The 24926-nt window shown below is 38.5% G+C and overlaps 1 protein-coding gene across 2 annotated transcripts in view; it reads left to right on the top strand.

Annotated features, from left to right (window-relative positions):
* The window catches only part of MAPK8IP1 (mitogen-activated protein kinase 8 interacting protein 1), a 72352-nt gene that overhangs the window by 44233 nt on the left and 3193 nt on the right, over window positions 1–24926 (top strand). For both annotated transcript variants that reach the window (XM_081325211.1, XM_081325212.1), the window contains exons 3-11: window positions 3336–3566; window positions 9391–9472; window positions 10430–11302; window positions 12486–12561; window positions 16421–16593; window positions 17102–17211; window positions 19228–19347; window positions 20950–21020; window positions 24239–24337. In XM_081325211.1, the coding sequence (XP_081181337.1) occupies window positions 3336–3566; window positions 9391–9472; window positions 10430–11302; window positions 12486–12561; window positions 16421–16593; window positions 17102–17211; window positions 19228–19347; window positions 20950–21020; window positions 24239–24337 (1835 nt within the window). The remainder of the gene's footprint in view (window positions 1–3335; window positions 3567–9390; window positions 9473–10429; window positions 11303–12485; window positions 12562–16420; window positions 16594–17101; window positions 17212–19227; window positions 19348–20949; window positions 21021–24238; window positions 24338–24926) is intronic.

Genomic DNA, 24926 nt, shown 5'->3' with positions numbered 1-24926 from the left:
ACTTCTGGTACTAGAGCAAATGAGGAAGGGGGGTGATTGGCCTTTGCAGATTACAGTAACTGTACATTGTGGGAAGCAGTGGATATGAAGAGCATTTATGATTTCTTGCTTCTTATATTTTTGTACTTCTAAGCCCTTAGAATTCTCATAATCTGATAGTAATTAATATAGTTATTAAGAAGTCAACTTGTCCTAATATCTCTCTCTGTTACATGTGTATCAGTTTACCATACTCAATGTTTTCTGAGAAAAACTGAGAATAGATATTGGACACAATGCTCTTTGAATTGTGCCATCATGGGGTAGGAGTAGATGACTTGATAGGTTATGTGATCACTTAAATGCAAGATTTCTCCTGAATCTGGGAAATTAAATCATCCTTTAGACAATATGTGGATTCAGTCCTTCCTTATGGTGCAGTATGACATTTCCTTATTACTGAATGTTACCTCCCTTGCATATTGGTCTAATTTTTAATAAAGAGATCACGTACTCAAGTCACCCTTATATATTTTGGATGCCTTTAAGTCAGTCTTGACTCCTGACAACTGCCTATACAAGTCACTGCAGTTTTCTTGACAAGATTTCAGAATGGTTTTGCCACTGCTTCATTCTTAGGGCTGAGAGAAAGTGACTGGCCTAAGGTCACCCAGCTGGCTATATGTCTAAGGCAGGACTAGAACGCATGGTCTTCTAGCTCGTTGTCTTAACCACTACACCAAACTGGCTCAAGTCACAGCACGAATGAATTCCATCCTCTACAATAGTCTTCTGCCAGGAAAATAGTCAAACCATCCAGAGATGCTTTATTGTGGTTTGTTTGGTGTGGTATATGAACCATGAACTTTTGGAGCAGGGTAGAGTTTCTAGTTTATAAGTCACATTAAGTTACAGAAGAAGCTTATGTATGCCAGCACAATGCTTGTTCATAAGAAACTGGAACAGGCGATTTAAACTTGAATAAAAAGCATACCATTCCTATAATAGTCATGTACAAAACAATAAAATCCTTACAATTTTTAAAACATTCATAACAAAACACATAAGCAACTATAACCATTTTCCCCTGGTTTGAAAAATATTGTAGTCCGTGTATCAGGTTTCTAGCTGTGAGAACATTACCAAAATAATAGATGGACATAGAGACCTTCGCACCTAGTAATGTAAAGTATATTTTAATATTTCCTCACTTCTGACTTAAAATATCTATAACAAACATATCCCTGTTGCTGATCCCTGTGGTGCCTCTATTGGTCTCTTCTGATTTTGTGTGCGCAGCACTTGATGAACAAAGCAACTGGATTGGCTGCTTTCTTTATCTACAAGTGTGGCAAAATCATCTGTCAATTTTGGTACCACAGTATGAATGGGCCCATTCTGGAGAAAATGCGAGTTTTCAAAGTCCTCCTTTCTTTAATCATGAATGAATTGGTGAGGTTGCACTCATCATTTCATTACTATTTCAGTCTTAAAATAGATCACGGCGGGCTAGTTAAAACACTAAAGAATTGCTGACTGAGGTTTAGAGATTGACTCTAATGCTCTTGCACAGTTCTGAAAGGCCACTATCTATTCTTTTCTTTATAACAACGAACTATTGTTTCACGAGGCTGATGAGGGGCTGGGGAGGGAAGAAATGTGCCTGTAAAAACCTCAAATGGTCAGTAAGTGCTGCTGTGATCCCACTTGCTACCAACCAATAAATTTTGCCTCTGATGGAAAGGATGGCCAAATGTATTCAATTTTGCATACTTTGTAACTACTGCATGTGGTCAAGTTAAGGCAGAAACTCCTTTTTTGCTGCGATATTGCTAATAGTCACTTTTAACTATCTTACTAATGAGCAGGGGACAAAACGAACACAATGCCATGGGGACTCAACTGGAAAGACTTGTTCCCAGAACATGTTTGCACCATATTTAGGTGTAAATGGGAAAAAGATAACTCCTTGGTGCTGTGCTGATGTAACAGTAATATGAGCAGGCTTTATGGTCTCATCAAGAAATAATGTCTTACCACAGCCCTTATGTGCCCCACTGTTTATCAAGGATATATCCTCACGACATTTACTTGACACCCAATTAAATTTACTAGAATAGAATAGAGTTGGAAGGGACCTTGGAGGTCTTCTAGTCCACATTAAGGTGGCTGTGAAGAAGAGCCCTGTAACTCCAACAATCGCTGGATCATGCTATAGCCATTGAGGGTTTCTAGTGTCATCTAAAGTGGATCACTATTGATGGGTCAGTATAACAGACATGAGAACATGTTTTATGTTGCCTCTATGACGATTATCTAAAACCTATGGCCATTTCCTACTTACTGATTGATGAGGTCTTCACTTATCTTTTGGCCACAGCTAAAGAGATATGATGCCTTTTTTCATTCCTATTATATTGACATAAAGGAAGTTGGATGACTCTTTTCCCCACTGTTGAGTTGGTGCTAGTCCCCTTTTCCTTGACTCAGCTGAAAACTATACCAGCATGAAATGTGTGATGTCCCTGTTGCTAGTCTCAGGATTGCCTCTACTGCTTTTGTTTCAGGACACTGCAGTCATCTCCAAGGTAGTGAGTAATAAAGCTTAACAAAGTTTATACATCTCTAGTGTATTGTACAGAATAAAAGAGAAAATATTACTTTGTTTGATGCAGTTAAAAAGAACTTAAACCAATCTCACTCAAAAGGTGGGGCAAAGCTTATAGCAAATCACAGCTATGCCAAAAAAACCCCCGAGATGTTGCTAGGGCACATGTGTGCCATGGCTGGGAATGATAAAAAAACACAAACCTGCCATTGCTCGAAAAGAAATATGTATACATGTGCTCTCACACAAGCACACACACACACACAAACACACACACACACACAGAGTCAGTCTAGCATAATATAGCAAAAAAGAAACCTCCTTTATATTTAATATTTTTGTAGAGACTGATGTGCTGAAGAAGCATTCCCCTTAAGTGTGCCTTGGTCCGCATTCTAGATGCAGGTTCAGCAACTTGGCTTCGGTTTCCTTGAATTGATGCCAATTACATAGGAGGGAGCAGGGGAATCGAACAGATGTCCGCGATGCCAGTAGCCTTCCCAGAAGAAGCTTGGACATGGTGGGGAACGTAGCAGCTTCTCCTCTTCGTCCTACGCGGAGCCGGAGCGACGCAGTGGCCTTCTTTTCCTGCCAGCCGCTGCCTTCGCTTTTAGCTGCTCTTTCTGCGGCGGCGGCGGCGGCGGCGGCTGAAACGCGGCGTTAGTCGCTGACCTCTCTCTTTCTGCCTCCTTGCACGACCCAGTCTCATGATTCATTGTCTCTCCCTCCCTCTCTTGTATCCTGGCAGAGCCATTTGAACCTGCAGGCCAGTAGCGTTTTGGGAGTGGGCGGAGGGGAGGCGAGCCGGCTCCAGGCGGAGATGCTTCAGCTTGATCTGATTGATGCCACTGGGGAGACGCCCGCCGAAGAAGGGACGGCGCCTGATCCCATCAAGGAGCCCCCGCCAGTAACCATGGATACCTACAGGCCGAAAAGGCCCACGACGCTCAATCTCTTCCCGCAGGTGCCTCGGACGCAGGTAAGTCCCTCAGCTTCTTTCCCTGCCTGCCACCCCTCCGGACTCAGAGAGCTCCCTCCTTGCGTCTCTTGACACCCCCCTCATCCCGCTGCCTTGTTTTTTTAACGTTTACCAAGAAAAGGCGATTAAAAAAAAACCTCCCCCCCCCCTTCGAGGAAGTTGGAGCCTCCTCCCTCCCTCCGTATTCCAGTTTCAGCTTCCTACTTGTTGCATAACTTGAGGGACAGAGGGTCCTCTGGCCAGATTCTGCTTTTTTTTGGGGGGGGGGCATTCTAGGATCGATGTCTCCTTTCTCTTCTCTTCCCACCAAATGAAAAAATTAGTAGCCTGGAGGGAAAGAAGTGGAGTCTCTGAAGAAGTAATTGCTTTTAAGGAAAAGGGTGTTGCACAGTTCAAGATGGGAGGGAGGGCAGAACTATTAGTTGCCATAAAAGTGTATTTGTGAATACACTTGAAGGTCACTTGCCCCCCTTTGTGTTCTCTGCCATTCACAGTATATGCCTTTGATTCAAAATGTGTTCTAACATCTGAAAATTGGCAAGCTCTGGATGTGGATCAATTCTTAGTGATCAAAGGAGATAGAGACCTTGCATTAGGCTGGAGGGATACCTTTCAAGAAATAAAAGTATACATAGATTGAGCAATGCTATGAATTCCCAATCTAGGGTTCGGTTGCAATTAATCCCTTTTTTGCTGGCAATAAAATGTATAATAATGTAAGATGCAATTAATTCCTTTTTTAGAATATGCTTGTTCGTGATGCCAGCTCAGCTAATGAATGGAGGATCTATTCAGAGTGTATGTATAATACAGTGTGAGCTGGAGAGAAATTAGCACAGGTTTAGGCGTGTTTAGTGAAATCCACTGTTCCCTTGACTTCAATTAGACTTTGTCTCTGATATAATGTAAAGTATTGCAATCTATGGAAGGATCTCATTTCTCAGGACTTTAGGCTATAAAATATTCCATGATTGTTTAACATACCTTATGGCTTTTTCATTCTGAAGTCATAGAAATAAGACAAAACTTTTTCACCATTCAGAAAGTCACCTTATGAGGTTAGGAATGTTATTTTGTCTATTCTGTGTATTTGTTTTATTTCTTTCCTAAGGGGTGAACATAAAATACTGTACAGTTGAACTTTTTGCAGAGATTATAAAGGCTAATGTAGATATCTTGGGCTGACCTAAGGGATTGTGAAGTATTCTTGACATACCAGAGTTAAAAACAAAACCACTAGGGCCAAAGGAATAATTTATCATGGAAGATAGATCTACTATACTTCTGAATTGTGCTAAAAGCTGAGAGAGGATGCTGCTGGGAGGAAACAAAGTGTGAATAAATAGGATTTTCTGAAATCCTAGGTCACTCTAGCTTGGCAGCTAAACTCAAAATGATCCTAGATGCTTAATCCTTAAAGGAAATAGAGAGAACTGTAAATCTTTGCTGCCTTGTAGAGGTCACAAGGATTTTTGAAGCCTCAGGGAAGTAACTCTATCAAAACAAAACAATGGATGTCTAGAGAAAAGACATTACAGACAGACAGCTATAAGAGGCTGATATAATAAAAAGGACCCTATAGCAACTTATCTGCCTTCCAGGTAAGACAGAACTCTTATCATCAATAGCCAGCATTGGTGACTGAAGCTGTAAGCCAACACTTCTAAAGGTCACTAGGCTGAGAAGGCTTCCTTCAAAATAATAGATATTAATAGCTTCCATTGAGTAGAGTCTAATTCAAAAGACTCAAGGCAGTTGCATTAGTTGTAGATGGGAAAGTGGAGGTGGGAAAATAGTTAAAAGTATTAAAAGTACTGCTTCCCAGGAGACTGATTTAAAGGAACTGGGAATGCTCTTCAAAGTGATACAAAATGTATGAACGGTGTTTTCTGCTAAACCGTGTGGTATAAGAGAATACTGTCAAATCTCCCTGTTCTGTGCTGTTATATTGCCCCTTCATTTGGAGTTGTGACTGTTTCAGAGCCCCATACTTTAATTATTCACAAACTGCCCACCTTTTATGTCCTTTTCTCCTCTTTCATCTCTACAGCAGTGAGGAAAGTTCCACCATGGACTATTTTTAATTATATGTTGTTCTGGGATACAACTCCATTTGCTAAATAAGATTTTTCCTGTGACAATTTTTATGGAAAATGCAAAGGAGAAGCAGATGGCAAAGACTGGGGTGGGTGGGTGGCATTGGGAACTGGTGTCAGTATGCAGTTGACAATGGAGGTGTAGGCAGAAAAATTGTAGTCATGTGGAAAGCAAAAATATTGCACATGAATATCTGAAATATCTCAGGTGCTATTAGTTCCAGAAAAGAGTGAAGTTAAGTCAACTGTTAAGGTAGCGATTGGCAACTTTTTCAGCTACAGGATACAACTGGACTACGGAGAGGATGTTATGGGACTCTGAAATAGTGGCATCAAGGGGAAGGCTGTGGTAATGATTGTAAGCAGGCACAAAACCCCCTATTTCTCAGAAGGCAAGATGGTGAACATGGTATCAGCTCCATCTCAACAGTGAACCTGCTAATTCCTGTAGCTCACCACCTTTTCTTTGGGCTAGTACTGTAAAGAAGCATTTTCCAAATAGAGCACTAGGCATCATTTTTATTTGTTAGGAATGTTGTTGAGACTTATAGGAGGCCCAAAGCATTTCTGGAAATAATATTGGGAAATGAAAATGAAGATGTAATGGGCAACAAAGATCTGGGCCCTGGCTGAAGGAAATGAGTAGTTTCTTAGACAAACCAAGAGTTTATTATAATCAGCTGGACCAGAGATATAATGCCATTATTATTGTTTTTAATTACATTTTTTTAAATAGCAACTGGCATTGTTTCACTAGTATAGACAGCTCATGTGTTCCTTGCAAATTTTACTATAGGGGCAAACTTTGTTCAGTTCAGAATAAGCTTTAATGTCAGCACATCAATAAAACTTCCTATTGTCCATGGCTGGAGTTTCTAGTTTAAAAGAAAAAGAGAGAAACAATGCAATTATTGAGGAAAGTCACAAGCATACTGCAGGGTGGGGAAGTAAATCTTTTTCTTCACATTATATTTCTCTATCCCTATGCTATGGCGAAGTTGTGCTTGGAAGAGATCTATTTAGTCACAAAGCTCGACTCAGTGACCTAAAGGCAGCTATTCACCCTGTTTCAGGCAATCTACCTCAAAAATCTAGAGTAATATACTTGCTAGCTTTTGCCTGCTGATAGAAAATATACGTAAATGTACCTTCTACTGTAACTGGTGCCATAATAATTAAGCATCTGTTGAATTAGAATCTTAGCTCTTAAAATATTTTGGGACAGTTGGGTTTTGCAGCCAATTTTGGCATTCTGAGGACTATTACTATTTGAACCAAATATTTGAAACCGAATTTAGCTAAAATTTAGTACATTTACAGATTTTGGAAGGGGGAATGTAATCATATCAAGGAAGAAACATAGACAGTTGTTAGGGATCTGGGGATGAAATTTTTTACCTGAGGTGGTTGGAATAGTAAAAAGGTGCACTGCTGTGCTTGTCAAACAGCACAGAGAAGAAAAAAAATGATTTAAAAATTGCTGGGTTGCAACCAACAGCCTTCTGTTACCAAGGCAAGAGTTATACCTGTGGTATTTCAGCACTCATGAAAAAGATACTCTAAAAACAATAAAAAAATAAAGCAATAAGAAAAGGATATTTGCTTTTAATGTTCTTATATTTGCTCATTATACTTGTACATATTTGATTTCAGTGTTTTAACCCTTGTATATAAACAAATTCAGTTTAATGTTTCTGTACACACACACACACACACACACACACACAGAGGAAGCCTTGCCTACAGGAAGAAAAGTGACTGGTCATTTACTTTCCTGGAAAATAAAGGTGAGAGGCACAGATGCCTAACAGTAGCTACCATTCAGACTGAATACCGTATCTTGCAAGCTGTTGCAGTAGTGACTCCATCTGGACAGGATTTTCTTAAACCGGCTTAGAGTCAAGATGGCATAAGACTGGACAGGAGCAGCTTAAGTTCTAAAAGGAGACATGCCCTTCAATGATCTTCCAGAATTACGTTGACTGTGCATGGTCTCAAAACGCTTTCAGTGCAAGAGGGGTCTTTTGATACCCTATCACTTCATTGCAACGAAGTAGGATTAAACTGCATCCAATGAGATAACCACCTCATATTTATAAAGTAACCACTATGTCATAAAAATACAGGACAGGAAAGTGAGTGCCATGCTTGAAACTTCTGATGCATTTATATCTCTTCAATTTACACTTAACCTGGCTGTAGGAAAAAAAAACCTTTTTGTGGGAGAGGGGGAGAAAAGAGAGGGGCAAGCCATTTTAGCAAAATCAAAGTCTAGCAAAGTCAGCAGTATTACTGAATGCGTTGGTTAAAGTTTGCTTCTGAGACCAATTCAAAGTGCTGGTTATCAATTTTAAAGCTTTGTATGGCTTGGCACTCAGGTACATATGGAATGTATTTACTTATACATCAGATTTAGAGACCACCCATTTCACTTATAGAGCAACTTTTAACACACAGTTTTGGCCCATTAGATTTTTGAAGGAAAGCATATTGAGGGCCCTCCTACTCTACCTGAAGTGATAGAGTGTGGACTGATGATATAACAATTTCACAGTGGTAGAGGTAGAGAGTCTGGTAGTACCAGGGTTGAGGCAGGAATGGACAGGATAAAACAACATCTATAAGTAATTTACTGAGATGTGCACAATACAAGATAGAAAAGTAAAGTGTATCAGAAGTGGATGAGATGGAAGTGAAGAGTACAATGAGCTTCAGCAGCTTTACATTTTATTTATTTATTTACTTACTTATTTAATATATTATGCCACCTGTCTCCCATACAAGGTGACTCTGGGCAGCTATGTACAGAAGTGTGAGAGTAGAACTAAATATTTATTCTAGATTGCAAATGCCATCTATCTTTAAAAGATATACATATTTCACAATTCTATGCATGTTTGCTGCTTAAATGTTTTGTTCACCACAATTTCCAGTTCATGTAATTCTTCACTCACTCAAGAAGGTATGGGTGCACTTCCCACTCTTCAGGGCAAAGATTGGCAAATGAGATAGGTAGACTGGGTGGGATGTTGTGGCATGCTAAAATGCTGATGATAAAATCTATAAAACAGTGGAGGTTGTGGATTCTCCATCTCTGGAAGTTTCTCATGGATGGTTTAATTGGTCTGCTTGAGCATTACAGAGTTGGACTAGAGATTGGACTAAACTCCTTGTGGCCCTTCCAACTTTACAGTTGATTCGATAAGTAAATATGGAAACTGAGTAGTGCCTCATTGTTGGAGTGATGTGATGTCACTTGTAACAATCTGGTGCTTTCCCAGTTCTTTTCCTCCTTTTTTTAAAAAAACCCTCCAAAATACTAGCTGCACTCTGTCTTTTGACTGATAGCATTTAGAGTCCTCCATCTGGCCATATTCTGAATGAAATGAGAGACAACAGGATGGGAGTTAAACATCTGTGTAATTCAGTTCCCCTTCATAGGGACCAACTGACCGAAGAGGCCCCAGAAAGGGAAGGCTCAGCTTCCTTGGTTACTTTCCTTCTTGTAGCCTGCTGCGTCACCTCAGTTTTTCCCTTCTCCTGTTTCTATGCTTGCTACGAGGAGGCTGCAGATGGGGAGCAACAGAAGGAGGGAGTGGTGGGATCCCTCTGAATAGCCCCCTTTCCCACATGCACACTGACAATAGCTCTCTGGGTGTGTGTGTGCCTCTTTGTGCCATGAGCCACTTTCCCTTGCAGATACAAGCCCTCTTTGTTCTTTTCTTCAGGACACTCTGAATAACAACTCTCTGGGGAAAAAGCACAGTTGGCAGGAACGAGTGTCTCGGTCATCATCCCCCCTGAAAACGGGTGAGTTCATCTCTCAGCACAGGCAGATTGGCTTCCCCCCCCCCTTCTGCCTGCTGGAATGGTCCCCAATGCTTGGACCTCCTCCTTATAATCTTCTAATGTCTTTTTACTTCAGCTGGCATCTTGCAAGGAATGCTGTAGTTTTATTAATTGACTACTTGGACTCGAGCCATTTGAGAGCTGGCTTTTTGTGCCTTGATTCCTTTAGGCCAGCATTTTTCTTTTTCCTTCTTTGCTTTTTTTTTAACACGAATCACATTCACAGAACAGCACTTTGGGGAATGTGATGTGCTGGAAAGAGTATGACATATTGGACTTTTAAATTCAGATGTCATACTTGAAGCTGTTATTAAGCACATCAGTCTCTCGATGTAAGGTATTTCATAGTTTTGTTGTAAGGGAAAATTACAAGTCATATCCTTTTGACTTCCTTTAGTGGAAGGATAAAAATGGTAGAAATTTCATGGATGTCATCTTCTGAGTCAGAGAGAGAGAGGGAGAGAGAGATCAATCTATAGATATGCACACACAATGCAGTGTGTCAGTTAGCATACACAACTTTCAGTTCCCAGAAACAATGTGCTTATTGGCTCTAGTTGTAAGGCATTGTTCCAAACACTGGCCTTTCTAAGACAAAAGATTTTATAAGCATTTTGGACTGGGAATAGAAACACTTAGGATGCTCAATGTATTTGTTACTGACTATGATTATTCTGGTAGGTCAAAGTCAAACCTGACTTCACTTTGATAGGTGAGTATTTTAATATTCAGCTGTCCACATACGTAGGATTTATCTCTTAATCCTCTGGATATACTCTGTGAAACATGTAGATACAACTCCAGTGGACTTACCACTGCTTTGAATGAACTACAAGAAGTGTATCAAAACCCTGTTATCTGTATCTTGTTGGTTATTTTATATGTTCCTTCCTTCTCCTTGCTTTTTACCTACTATAGGTGAGCAGACACCACCCCATGACCACATTTGCCTGAGCGATGAGGTCACTCACCAAAATAGCACAGCCTCCACCAAAGATCGGGGTACATCCACAGAGAGCCCATGCCGGCGTACAGCTTCAACACAGATTGCATCAGCCTGTCTGGCCTCCTCTCGAGCACCTGACAAGCAGCAGGCTGTCAACCGCCTCTCATCCCAGAACCCCACTGTGGTGGTAGTAACAAGAGGACCTGAAGCTTATCGGGATCGTATTCGCTACCAGACTGATGTGAGATTGGAAGCTACTGAGGAGATTTACCTAACACCAGTACAAAAGAATTTGGACCCCCTGGAGTCTGAGAAGCCATTCATGTCACAGTCCAGTGACAACCGGATGTCCATTAGCTCTGATATAGACACTTCTGGCTACCCACAAATGACAGGAAAACCCAATTCCTCAATCAGTGAGGAGGATGAAGTGCTGGATTACTTATCTTCACCTGACAAAATGAACACACCACGGACTGTGTATAGCAGCAGTAATGATGGCTATCGGCCTTGCCATAATTTCCAGAGGGCATCAGTGAGCTCTGATACCAGCGCCCTCTCCTATGACTCAGTCAAATATACACTGGTGGTGGATGAGGATGTACAGCTCGAACTTGTTAGTCTGAAACAGTGTTACTCAGGTTACAGTGATGAGAGTGATTCAGCCACCGTCTATGACAACTGTGTCTCCTCACCATATGAATCAGCCATTGGGGAGGAGTATGAAGAAGATGCCCTGAAACGTGATTCTGTTTGTCTCTCTGAGGATTCCACCCCTGAGGCAGACATCCACTTCTCTAAGAAGTTCCTCAATGTCTTCATGAGTGGCCGGTCACGTTCTTCCAGTGAGTGCTGAGAAAAAAATCATTTTCCACAGGCCCTAGAAAGAAGGGAGAGGGTGGGAGGAATTGAGAGCCTCATGTGAGACAGAGAAAAATTCCACTTGTCAAAGGTTTGAATCCTGTTATAATAAGAGTTACAACAAGGTTGCTAGGTGTACAAAAGAAAATTCTACAAGAAGCAGCATCTTTAACTTCTAATTTGGCTTCACAAAATCAAATGGCAATTTCAGTGTAGAATGCAAGAAAATAGCAAGGATGTTTCAAGTTATTTGACCATCAAGTATTGGTTGCCCAGCCCAGACTAGAATGATAACCATTCTTCTCAGGACTGGAATGGATTTTAATTTTTGCTGGCAATTTCCTTCTTGCATTACAATGCCCTTAAAACGTCTGGACATCTTTTGGCAATTTAAAATGGTTGTTCTCAACATTTTAAGTCTTGATGCTGAAAAAGCCACAGATAGAATTAAGCAGATGGTTGAGACTTAAGCACCATAATGATAGTTTCTCTAGATTGTCAATATCCAAAGAATGAATAAATCTGATGACAAGTTAGAAAGCTGAGAAGAATTGAAAATAATTACTGCATATACATTATTGTGTTTTTTTAGATGTGCCCATTTCTTCTGACCAAACAGGTTTACAGAAATTTGGAATATTGCAAATCAAGTACAGTTGGTTATCTGTGGGGATCAGAAAAGTCAAGATGCTGGTCACAACCCTATGATCAAAGCCCTGCCCCTTTTATATATGTGTTGACATCACATGTACAAAGGGACAAGGTTTCAATCATATAGCCACGACTGCCATTTTTGACACACCCACCCACCTTCATGGATTTCAGGGAAAGAAACATACTCATATTCCAGATACGTCAACATTTTTTTTTAAAAAAAAATCTTAATGTGTGATCTCTTTCATTAGAAGCTATCTGTTCAGTTAAGTTATTCTCTTCATGTAAATGTTCTCCAGTCATCAAAATATACGAAGCGTTTAAGTCTGCTTTTTTTCTTTTTCTCTTTAGTGGATTCCTATTGGATGTTAGTATTCTTTACTTTTAATATTTTGTACATTTAAAATAATCCCAGGGGATTTCTGATTAGCAAGATGGGTTCTGAATAATAGTTAATATTATTGTTTGAGGAGGAGAATGATTAGGTGGCTGCAGCATTTTCCCTCTTTTCAGGTGCTGAGTCCTTTGGGCTTTTTTCTTGCATGATCAATGGGGAAGAGCAGGAGCAGACTCACCGAGCTGTTTTCAGGTAAGTTTGGGGCAGAAAAAACAATCCCATCATCCCAGATGATAGACTCCCCCTGCACTTCTAACCAGTGATGCCCTCTTATCATGTGATCCACAGGAATTTTACTCACAAACTGAATTAGTAGGTCATTGTTTTTTTTTCTATCCTTAACGCATGCACACACACACACGCCAGTTGCTTTAAAACACAGAAAAAGGATTTTAAAAATACACAATGGCAAATGACCAAAAGAAACAGATATACAAAGATAGGCATCATATAATAGATGCATAGAAAATATTTCAGCTTTTGAACAACAGATTAAACGTGGATCACACAAAATACAGTAATGTTGGTTGAATTTTTCCATACATTAATAAAGAACCACTGCATAAATGATGGCTACTTTGTCAGAGTGCAAGGCATCTAGAAATTTTCTAGCATTTTGGACTTGGCTTGGTCTAGGATGGTGACAAATTGGCCATCGATGGACACATAGATATATACAATATCTATATAATGGGCAAAAGAGACAATCAGCAAACCAAAAAGGGGAGGGAAAGACCAAAACACCTCTCTACCAGCAGTCAACACCCAGATGAGCATAGATTAGCTCCAAGATTAATATCAGACCAAGTAAGAAGTAAACAATACCCCAATCAAGGATCTTCCAAACAAGCTAATAGTAAACAGCCCAACCAAAGAACTTCCAAAATCACCCCCACCAACACTGACAGGCCACTAGAATGTAATCTGAGAGCAAATCCCATCCTTACTAGCACTGATGAAGTTACCGGCACCTAGTTTGCATAATGAAACATCTTCAAGAAAACAACCACGCTCAGAGAGCACCAAGGACCTCTCAAAGTCATTTGTTTTTCCACCACTAAAGACTATAAGACATATTTGGATAATAATATTCAGCTTAAATTTGATCCTTGTTTCCCTGAGAAACTGACGGTGGATAATCCTAGTATGGAAATTGCAGCTATTTTTTCATTTCATGGGCAAAAAAATGGCATTAATATTTTAAATCAGCTTATAGTTAATCAGTCCTTCAAAATAATTACAGTACTGTGTTGCAAAAAAAGCCTGAATTGTCTAAATTCATTAATTAATTTGTTCATGAAAACATATTTTGAATAAACAGTTTGGACTGGATGCTTTAGCAGCATCAAAATCCCACAAATCATTGTCATAATTGGATGAAACTTTGGTTAATTCTAAATCTACAATTCATTTTATAGACAATTGAACTGTAAGATAGTTACTGGTAATCTGTAAGTAATTTGGAGTAATGAGTTGGAATACCCTGAATTAATAAATCAATGTTTTAAATTTTATAATCTGAAGATGTGATTAATAAAAAAATATTATTTTATGTGTGTGTTTGTTGGACATTCAGGAGGACGTTTAGCAAGATTTAGTTGTCAAGTTCACTATGTTGAAAATGTAATATATTGGCGTATGAGAGGCTGTTTTACACTTTCTTATTTTAATTCAATATTAATGATTTTATAAATGTGGTGTTGGAAAGAGAAGTAAGTTTTTAAAATATCAGTGGGATACTGAAATATACCAAAAATGTGGATTTATCATGCATGTGATGTTGCCAAAAAACTCTGTTTGATGTTGCTATAAGAATGTGCTACAGCAGATCCATTCTGGTCCCTATAATTATGTTGAACTTTACTTCCCATGTTATGCACCCAACATGATCCATAAAAGTAAGTCAGTAAAATGTTCTCTGTGATCTGGAATGGAATCCTCAAATCTTACGTTAGGTTACCTTGTAAAGCCCAATCAATTCTGGGTCTTGATCCTTAATTAAAGATCTTGAATTAAACATTTAAAATTTCATTCCATTTTTTTTTAATCCCATTTATATCCCGCCCTTCTCCGAAGACTCAGGGCGGCTTACAATCTAAGCACAAATCAAATGTGCTTAGCAATAGCCTTCATTCTATGCATATGCCTGCTTATTAGGGCTTTCCCCCCCCAAGCGGCATTATTACAAAGTCAGCTTATTGCCCCCAACAATCTGGGTCCTCATTTTACCTACCTCGGAAGAATGGAAGGCTGAGTCAACCTTGAGCCTGGTGGGATGCGAACCTGCAATAATTGCAGGCAGCTGGTGTTAGTTAAGGAGGCATTAGCCCACTGCTCCACCAAGGCTCTTAAACACTATACAATAAGCTGAATATGAGTATCTATTAATAATAAAATGTAACTATTAATAATACTAATAATTTAGTCTGTTGGTTAAGGCACCAGTCTAGAAAGTGGGAGACCATGAATCTCAGCCCAACCCACCTCAGAGGGTTGTTATTGTGGGGAAAATAGGAGGAAGAAGTTGTGTGTTGATAGATGATAGATAGATAGATAGATAGATAGATAGATAGATAGATAGATAGATAGATAGATAGATGATATAGATATAGATATGTAGATCTAGATGTAGATATATATATATATATATATATATATATATATATATATATATATATATATATATATATATATATATATATATAGATATATAGATATAGATATAGATATATAGATATAGATATATAGATATATATAGATATATGTAAAAAATTTTGGATTGCTAACAAAGAAATACTTAAGAAATATGTGTGTGTGTGTGTGTGTGTGTGTGTGTGTGTGTGTGTGAATTTTTTTGGCTTGCTAACAAAGAATAAAGGGAGACAGATATGATCATTTCAAACTTATTTGTTCTCATCAGTCAGCCATACCCTTCTGAGATTCGAACCTGGGCCAACTGCGTCTTAAGCAGTTGTTTTAACCCCTAGGCCACAGGCTCTCTCTCTCTCTCTTTGTTAGCCGAGAAGCAAGGGAGATATGTGTTAAATGTTTGTTAAGTATTTAGAATGCACTTGCTTAGGTCCCAGACACGGGACAAATCTTATTTCCTGTTTCAGCCTAACCCAAGGCCATATATATAGTTACAGACCTCCCCAGCTGTAGTTCTAAGTAGGGTGTAAACAAAAAAACAAAAAGATTGCTCTAATCGGTCTCTTAATATGTTTTGGTTATTAGTACACTTAAGATTTCTTATTTGGAATCACTAATGTAGGACGGAAATTCATTCTTTGTTCTGTGCAGCCTGCATTTCCTATTTTGCTTTGCTTTGCTATCTTTTCATCTGTCTGTCTGTCTATCATCTATCTATCTATCTATCTATCTATCTATCTATCTATCTATCTATCTTGTCTTTATTATTTTTACAAATAATTCAAGGTGGCAAACACATCCTTCTCCTTTTTTCCCTACAACAACCCTGGGAGGTGAGTTGGGCTGAAAGAGAATCAATGGCCCAAAGTCATTCAGCTGGCTTCTATGGCTTAAGGCAGGACTTGAATTCATGCTGTCCTGCATTCTAGCCTGATGTCTTAAGCACGAGACCAAACTGGTTTATGATAAATTATTGCACTGTATAAAAACAAAGTGAAGTCATATAACCTAAGTCTTGGAGGAAAATTAGGTGGCCAATCTAAGAAATATTACATCTGCAAGTTATGCTAGTAACAATATGACATCATAAAAATAATTTATGCAGATAAGCAGCCCTTCTTTAAAAAGTGAAAATCCAATTGCTAAGCATCCTGCTCATGAAAATCACCTTGAAATCCTCAATGCAGAATTCTTATGGTGATATACTTCTCAGGTGAGCGAGGGCTTGTGATATTAAGTCTGAAAATTTACAGTCTACTATTTATGAGCCCTTTGCTATAGAATAAAATCTTAGATGGATTTTTATGGCAGATACCAGATTCCCATAGATCCTGTTAAATATAAGGCTAATGTTTTATTTTTAGAGCTTTGGTTCACAAAATATGAACGGTTTTCGCCTTAGGTTTGTGCCTCGTCATGAAGATGAATTGGAGCTGGAAGTGGATGATCCTTTATTGGTGGAAGTTCAGGCAGAAGATTATTGGTACGAAGCTTATAACATGAGGACTGGTGATCGGGGGATCTTCCCTGCTTACTATGCTATTGAGGTCACCAAGGAGCCAGATCACATGACAGGTATTGATCCTGTTTAGGGTTGCTATTCTGCTTCTATCTGGACCGGTCTACCCATTATCATTCTTTGATTTGAAGGCTGTTGATGAAGCCTATTCCCCTTGGATAATAGCAATGCACTGCACAAGATGTTTTCCAAAGAAAATGTTAATTAAATTAATATTCAGAATTAGAATGGAAGAAAAAGGGCATGGTTTTAATTTCCAGTTATACAAAGGCTTTCAAATATACATAAACTCTATCCCATCCCCACTGCAATTGACTAGAGTAAGGGATGCTTTTAATTTAATTTTAATTTACTGTACTGAAGGTATGGACTTTTCTCCTTCTTTCTGTAAATCATCCCTTAATGTTAGTTCCTCTTGAACCTAATTCCTCTGATCCAAATATGTTGCCAGTCACTCAGTTTATAGTTGCCCCTAGCTTTACGAAGTAGCCCTGAAACATCATAGAAACATATGGGATTGTATATTATTTCAGTACGATTCTTTTTACTGTCCTTATTTTTCAGATTCATGCAAAACCAGTGATTGGGTAGATCAATTCCGGGTGAAATTCCTTGGCTCAGTCCAAGTTCCTTATCACAAAGGCAATGATGTATTGTGTGCAGCTATGCAGAAGGTACATTTTCTCAACTCTCCATCTCCCCCTCAACCTCCTGATCCTTTATTTGGGTAAAGACAAATACATTTTTATTTAGAAAAAATAGCTGTTCAACACAACGATATCAGAATGATGAACAGTACCCTCCCCTCCAAAATATAATTAAAAGAAGTGGCAGGAAGAAGAGAATATAACAACCAGTGACACCAAATGGATTTGTTAATTCTGCACACTTTATCTAAACAAAGGAGATTTCAAATTCCATTTAAAATGGGCAAGGTTCTGAGCAGAACGTGTTTCATCAGATAATTGGTTCTACTTTAGTTTCTCCGCCAGGGAAATCCTTTTGCAGGATTTGAAAGACAATGAAAATGCCAGAAAATAAAAGGAAGGAGCTTACACTAACAGATTTCCCCCGTTAATTTCCAGATTTAGATGGTTAGAGTTTTAAAAGCAAGCAAGGCCACCTTGAATATGGCCAAGATCCAAAATAACAAGGAATGAAGCTCATGAAGGGTTAGTACTGCATGATAACCATGATTATTACCAGAAAATAGTCTAGCTCTAAGTGCAGCTTTGTAATAGATTTGAAGAAGTGGCCTGGATTAATTCTTAAGATAAAATAAAAAAAAGGTAAAGGTTCCCCCGCACATACGTGCTAGTCGTTTCCAACTCTAGGGGCCAGTGCTCATCTCCGTTTCAAAGCCGAAGAGCCAGCGCTTGTCCGAGGACGTCTCCGTGGTCATGTGGCCGGCATGACTAGACGCCAAAGGCGCACGGAACGCTGTTACCTTCCCACCGGAGTGGTCCCTATTTTTCTACTTGCATTTTTAGGTGCTTTCGAACTGCTAGGTTGGCAGAAGCTGGGACGAGTAACAGGCGCTCACTCTGTTACGCGGCACTCGGGATTCGACCCGCCAAACTGCTGACCTTCTGATCGACAAGCTCAGCGTCCTAAACCACTGAGCCACCATGTCCCTTTAAGATAAAATATCCTCATTTAAATTGGACATTTTTCTAGTCTGCAACAGTAAAACTGCCCATGATAAGCAACAGCATTTTGTATATTTAATCTTGCATTTTTATACTTAAGACAATGTGATAGCATGAATATTTTAAAATATTTTAAAAGCAAATCAAACAGGACAGACCTCTAATATTAACGAGCAGAATGTACTATAGAAAACTTGAACAGTATCATTTTAAATAGTTTTCAAAAGGATAAAAAAGACAGGTGCACACTTCCCACACACACACTTTCCTAAAGGATTGGTTTTACTACTAGGATGTTGCTACATCAAAGAGTATATTTCCATCCCCCCAAAAAAAACAGAAATTCTGGATAGGTCCATATATATGTAGATTCATATAGAATAGATTCCCCAGATCTGATCCTCTATGTTTTAGCTAACTAGTTAATATATACGTTTTTTTAACAAAGCCAAAAAATAATAAATAAATACAGAACACAAACAAACACCAAACCAGAAAAAAGTTACATAGTGTGGAAGTAGTATTAGCTTTCAAACTGAGGAGCAAATAAGTTAAAAGCCTGATGGAACCGAACAGCCCTTTTCCAATTTTTGACAAATAAGGCAATCTTTTTACCCACTTAAAACAGAGTGATTCCTCCACTGAGCTTGAATGCAGTAGGTTGGTTCTCCTCAGGTAGCCACTAACTTAGTCTTTCAAGATGGTGGGGCATAAAACAGGATGGTTTAAATGTGGGTGGTAATGGAAGAGTCGCTATTGCCAGACCAAACTTTTTTTTTTAAAGCAACTGTCGGTGGAGAAGATGGGCCAAGACTGTGCCATCTGAGCTCCAGAAATATTGTTAGATCCAAGAGCATGTTTAGAATGGGCCCTGTTCTTTCAGAAGGAATGTGCTTAGTCCAAACTACAGAAGGACAGGGCAGATGTGGGGAGAGTCTACTCTTGTCTACATTGGAGACAAATTGCTTTCTAAAGCAAGAGTAGGAACTCTAAGAAACATTAATGGTTTGTGGCAGTTGATCTTTTTTCTGTTGGGTACAGATTGCCACTACACGTCGCCTCACCGTGCACTTTAACCCACCCTCCAGCTGTGTCCTGGAGATCAGCATGAGAGGAGTTAAGATTGCTGTGAAGAATGATGACACCAAGGATCCCAGCAAGGTGAGTTGGACTGCATGTAAAGTTCTGCTTCCTGCACGGTCCACATATCCCTGGAGGTTCCATTCTTCAGGGCCTCATTATCTCATTTCCTGCAGGAGTCGACTGGCTAAGTGTAGTGGAGAGGGAGCAGTGTTCCTGACCTTGAGTCCACACATGTATGCTATACTCCCTGCCTATAGATATAACAATGGAATCAAAGGCCTCTTTGCTAAGCTCCGATAATCTTTGTCGCTTTGCTAAATCTTTCTGCTACTATTTTAAGCAGCCTTCTGAAGATCTGTATAGTAAAGTTCTTTTGATTAGCTTTTCTGCATAAGCAATTTACAAGGAGTTTTCAGGAAGAAATAGTAAGGCCCTGCTGAAACAGAACTGCTTGCCAAAGCCATTCATGGTCAGTGGAGGTGAAGGGAAGGAAAGGAAAGGAAAGGAAAGGAAAGGAAAGGAAAGGAAAGGAAAGGAAAGGAAAGGAAAGGAAAGGAAAGGAAAGGAAAGGAGGAAGAAAGAAAGAAAGTTTGGCCAAACTTTTAAATGTATCTTTTCTTATAAAGCCCAAATATTAATTCCCAGTTATTTTATACTGCTTTGCACACATGTATACTAAATTCAGTTCAGTTTAATATTATACAGACACTTTTATCATTATCCAAATTGAGATGTGTTTAAAACTGTGAAGACAACCATATTTATTTATTCATTAGGTACATGGACTTGTATGCTGCCCACTCTCACAATTTTCGTAAGGTATAACCATATTCATTGGGGTAAATAAGCCAAGTGTAGCCCTTCATTTATCCAGCAAATAAACTGATCCTGTTGGCCGCATATAACACAGATATTTTTTCCAACTGTGATTGCAATGAGAGTCCATGAAGAATGGTTGAAGGTTAGTTAGCTAGATTAATAGCCCACAATTTGTTTTGTACAACTTAGGACAGGGTATGCTTCAATAGTAGCACTGATGAGATTACCTAGTTTGGCAATGAAATGTCTGCAAGAAAACAAACAAGCTCAGAGACCATCAAGGACCCCTCATGTCAACCCTGAGCTACAAATATTCTATTTTATTAGTACCACATATTGTTCCCTACTGCTATTTTTCTTATAGCAATTACTATGTAAAGAGGCTTGAGCTGAGGGAAAGTAGCTGATCCAAAGTAATTCAACCAGCATCCATGCCTAGGAAGGACTAGAAATCACAATATCTTGATTTCTGGTTTAGCTTTATAGATAACCTTCCCCACATTAATGGCCTACAAACTCTTCCAAAATGAATCACCATAAAATGCAGGGCTGGGATCCTACATAAACGGTACCTGAAATTATTACATTATTCTGTTCCTACTGCTGCCTTCCTGACACCTAAGCCTCAAATTTCCTTTTCAAATTCCTATGTCATATGGAAGCTTTTAGTGAGAGTAGAAAACTTTTGAATGCAGCTTTCTCTTTCACAGTTTGTAAGCTTCCGTGCAGAGCAAACAATTATAGTTATACAGCGACCTTTCATTTTTCCTAAGTAATATCCTTAATTTTTAACTTAGCATTTAACTTGCTCTTTTGTTTAAGAAATGGCTATTACATATTTGATAACTTTACCTTCTGCAGGGGAATAAATGTAGCCACTTTTTCCAGTTGAAGAATATTTCATTTTGTGGATACCACCCAAAGAACAACAAGTAAGTCAGTCTCAAAATATAGTCTAGCTTCCTTGTCATGCTCGGTATTAGAGCTAAAGATTCCACTGATTTTTGCTTTAGTAACTCCACTTATTATTTATGTACAGCTCCAAATTTGAAGTTTGAGGCTTTTCTGAAGTGTAATTGGTTGCATAAGAAATTATTTCCCAATGAACAACTTAAGCTATATGACTAATTTGAAATACTGTAGGTAGAATAGACACTGTGTTCCTCACACTGAAATTACTGATCCTCCTTATTCTGAATAAGTTACCTATGCTTGTTCTGTGGTGTTCATTATCCAGCTGTGATCCAGTCTTGTTTCTCTGAATTGTTTATTGATAATGGCTTTCTTTACTGAGTGGGTAAATATGTACACACAACCTGTGGGGTAACATGGAGCAATTGCTATGTACGGTAGTTCTGTAATGGCATCTCTATTAGCTCTGATTTCTCTCATAATTAGATCTGGACTCTGACTGAACCATTGCATGGGTCAACAGCTTTTCTTACAAAAAGATTTTCTTACCATTGGTTTACAGTTTTCTGAAGGAAGGCATGGTAGCTATTATCAGGCAGCGATTAGACTACTCATGAAAAAGCAGAGCCAAAATTCTACTCTATGTTAACAATGTTAACTATGTCTAATCTATTATGAGCAAAATTCGAAATAGAAACTGACTTCTTAAACTCAGGTACTTCTTGTTTATTTAAAAGGCTTTATAGCTACTCATGTTGTAACCATAACTCTGGGTGACTCACAAAACAATAAAAACAACATGCACACAAAAGCCTCCTAAATGATCACAATAAAAACTCATGGTGCTATAAGGCAACACTCTCCCAACATCAGCATAACATCTTGCTGGGCTTCAGCCTCAAGACTGATTACAGGAAGAGTCAGTTGTTCAAGGGCTTCAAAACACAAGGAGGATATATGAATTATTTGGACTGTATGCTGATTATTTAAATCCATTCCAATATGGCTTCATGTTTGATAGAAACAACCTTAAAGGCATACAGTAGATAGATGGTCTACGTGCAATGAATGCATAGTCATCCGTTGGAGTGGGGGAATGTCAAAATGTACAAGATGTTGGGAGTCGTGTCCTGATAGAAACACCACCCTTTTGCATGCATGCCATATTGACACACAAAAGGGACAGGGTTTGGATTGCAACCCCATACAATCATCTTATATCATAAATCTTATATCAACTCATATGCTACTGAATAGATTTTTTTTTCAAAATAGATGATTGCTGAACTGTATGTAGAATCCAAAATATTAGAGTGATTTCAATTTTGCCTATTTTAGAAAGTTGAACTTGAGGGTTTGTGACTCACACTTCAGCCTGTGTGTTACCAAAAGATACCATCTTAATCACATTTAACATCAATAAGAAACTGCTAGAAGACATTTCAATTGCAGTGTCATTAGTCTGCAAACAGCACAGCGCTCTGCTATTTTTTTCATCTGCTATCCCAGAGAATCTTCAGATGGTTGATGGGTGGACTGGGATGCAACTGAAGAAGCTGAGGCATAATCCAGAGGAGCTTGGATTTGTTGCTGACTATGGCATTAGAGGTGTTCTACCAATTTTGGTTAATTTTTCATTTGTCTTGGAAACGCAGACCTAGGACTACTCCTCATGAGTGTGTTGACATGCTACTTTCATTGTTGAATTGGGAGAAAGTTTGGTAGAATATGTTGTGCTGTCCTAATTCTGCCTTAGAAATGAGGCTGTCGAGTGGTATTCTTACATTCTGAATGTTGGATAAATTAAGAAAGCAATTGGTAGATTATTTAGATTTTGTTTCCCCTCCGGCACTTGTAACCATATTTCAAGTTGCCCAACTGACAGAAGTGGAGAGGTGCTCCACACCCATCACCATAGATTTAGACGATTTCTGAACATGCTGTCCCATGCTGTTTAAATATAAGCATATCATTTTTGTACCAGCTAAATTAGTTGCTGGCATTGTTGTTTTAACTGCTGAGAATACAGAATACTTGAAGGAACTTGCCAATGTTGAAAGATAAATAGATGGAGTTTCTTATTTCTCACCTGGCTTTAAGCTAAGTCTGGTGAACAAGCTTTAGAGATAGGCACCTAACCCTAATCTTTTCAAGGAGAGAATTTAGCTGGATCTACAGGCAATTCTCCTTATTTATGAACTCGGCATATGTGAATTCACTTATTCACAAAAATGTATTTGGAACTGCAAAATTAATATTGTTGACACTTCCACATTTATTCCTGAACATGTAGAGCAGCAAAATATTTGAACTACTTGACACCTACATTCCTAGCTAAGGTTTCAGCAAATGTTTGTTCTCTGTGGCTTTTAAATGAAAAGGTTTCATAATAGTTGCTCCTATTAAATGATTAAAATTTATTTTAACTAACTCATTTTAAAACTATTGATAAATTGATAATACATTTTACAGTTTCATATTATAAATAACTTTGAGAAGACCTCAGTGTAAAAGGTTCCTAAAGCAATAGAATACACAAAAACTGATGGATAAATAAGAATTTGGATTTGTTAGTGAGGTTTATTGAATCATGAATAAAGCCTGGACTGGACTGGACTTCTCCATCATTGCACATCAAGGAACATATGTGCCTGTCATTCAGAAACAGTTGCATAGGTGTTGCATTTATATGTCTGCAAATGTTAATGTTTTGATTAGGGGGATTTCAAGCAGCAAAGCACAGTCCTAGACAATCCTAGATTAGATTTTAATTGTTTTAATTTGTTAAACGTTTAACTGCTTCTAGCCCTACTTTGGTAAGTGGATCTAAATTGGGCCCAACTTGGTGCTTTAAGATAATCCATTGTGTAGACACATTAGGAATATACTACATAGTTCTCATTTTCTAAATTTAAACTGAATTAGTATATAAAAAACATTCCAGATAATTGAGATGTTGGTATGGGTTTATGTATTTATTACTGGATCTATCTCCATTTCCATTTATATATCTATACAGTATCTATATATCTATATCATCTATCTATCTATCTATCTATCTATCTATCTATCTATCTATCTATCTATCTATCTATCTATCATCTATCTATCATCATCTATCTCTATCATCTTTACTATGTAACTATCATCTTTACTATGTAACTAATGTAACCTATATCTTGCTTTTTCCACAAATGTTGTTCTCAGGGCAGCTAACAAATTTTATTTTCTCCATCAGATATTTTGGGTTCATTACCAAGCACCCTGCTGACCACAGATTTGCATGCCATGTCTTTGTCTCGGAGGAGTCCACCAAGCCACTTGCAGAGTCTGTAGGGTGAGTTGTTGGCTGCCAGTGCTGGATTTTCATTTTTCTAAGGATTTTATCTGATCTAAGGGAAAGGAACACTGGCTTCAGATAATAGATGGAGTATGCAGCTTTGGTGGCAGCAGTGATCTCAGCATACTTGCTGGGGTCAGGGATTAGTCAGTTTTCAATGCCCAATAGAGGGTAAACATAGTTTATTCAGAATTCTAATTCTGTCTTCAGTTTGCTTAGAATACCATTGGTATGGCATGAAGACTTGTTTCAGGGAGTTGCAAGGTTTGACTGGAAACCATTTTCATTAAAGTTAATGAGTTCATAGAAATATAATCTATTTCCTGGAAAAACGTAAGTATTGAGTCAGGATATTCTTAGAAAAGCAATCTAGCGCTTGAATTCTTCACCATTAAGATGTTTTAATGGCTCATGGAGATACTCCTGTTTTTCAATACGTAACATTTTGCTCAGGCCCACCACAGTGTGGAGAGAGAATTCATTAAGGTTGATGCATTTTTCTGAGGCCAATTTATACATATCTCTGCCTAAATGTTCTATTTGCATGAACGTTAATATATGTGCATGAAGTCAGAGCTACTACAGT

The sequence above is a fragment of the Vipera berus genome, assembly GCF_964194415.1.
Source record: "Vipera berus genome assembly, chromosome: 1".
In the NCBI taxonomy this organism is placed as follows: Eukaryota; Metazoa; Chordata; class Lepidosauria; order Squamata; family Viperidae; genus Vipera; species Vipera berus.
This window is presented reverse-complemented; position numbering and strand designations above follow the sequence as displayed.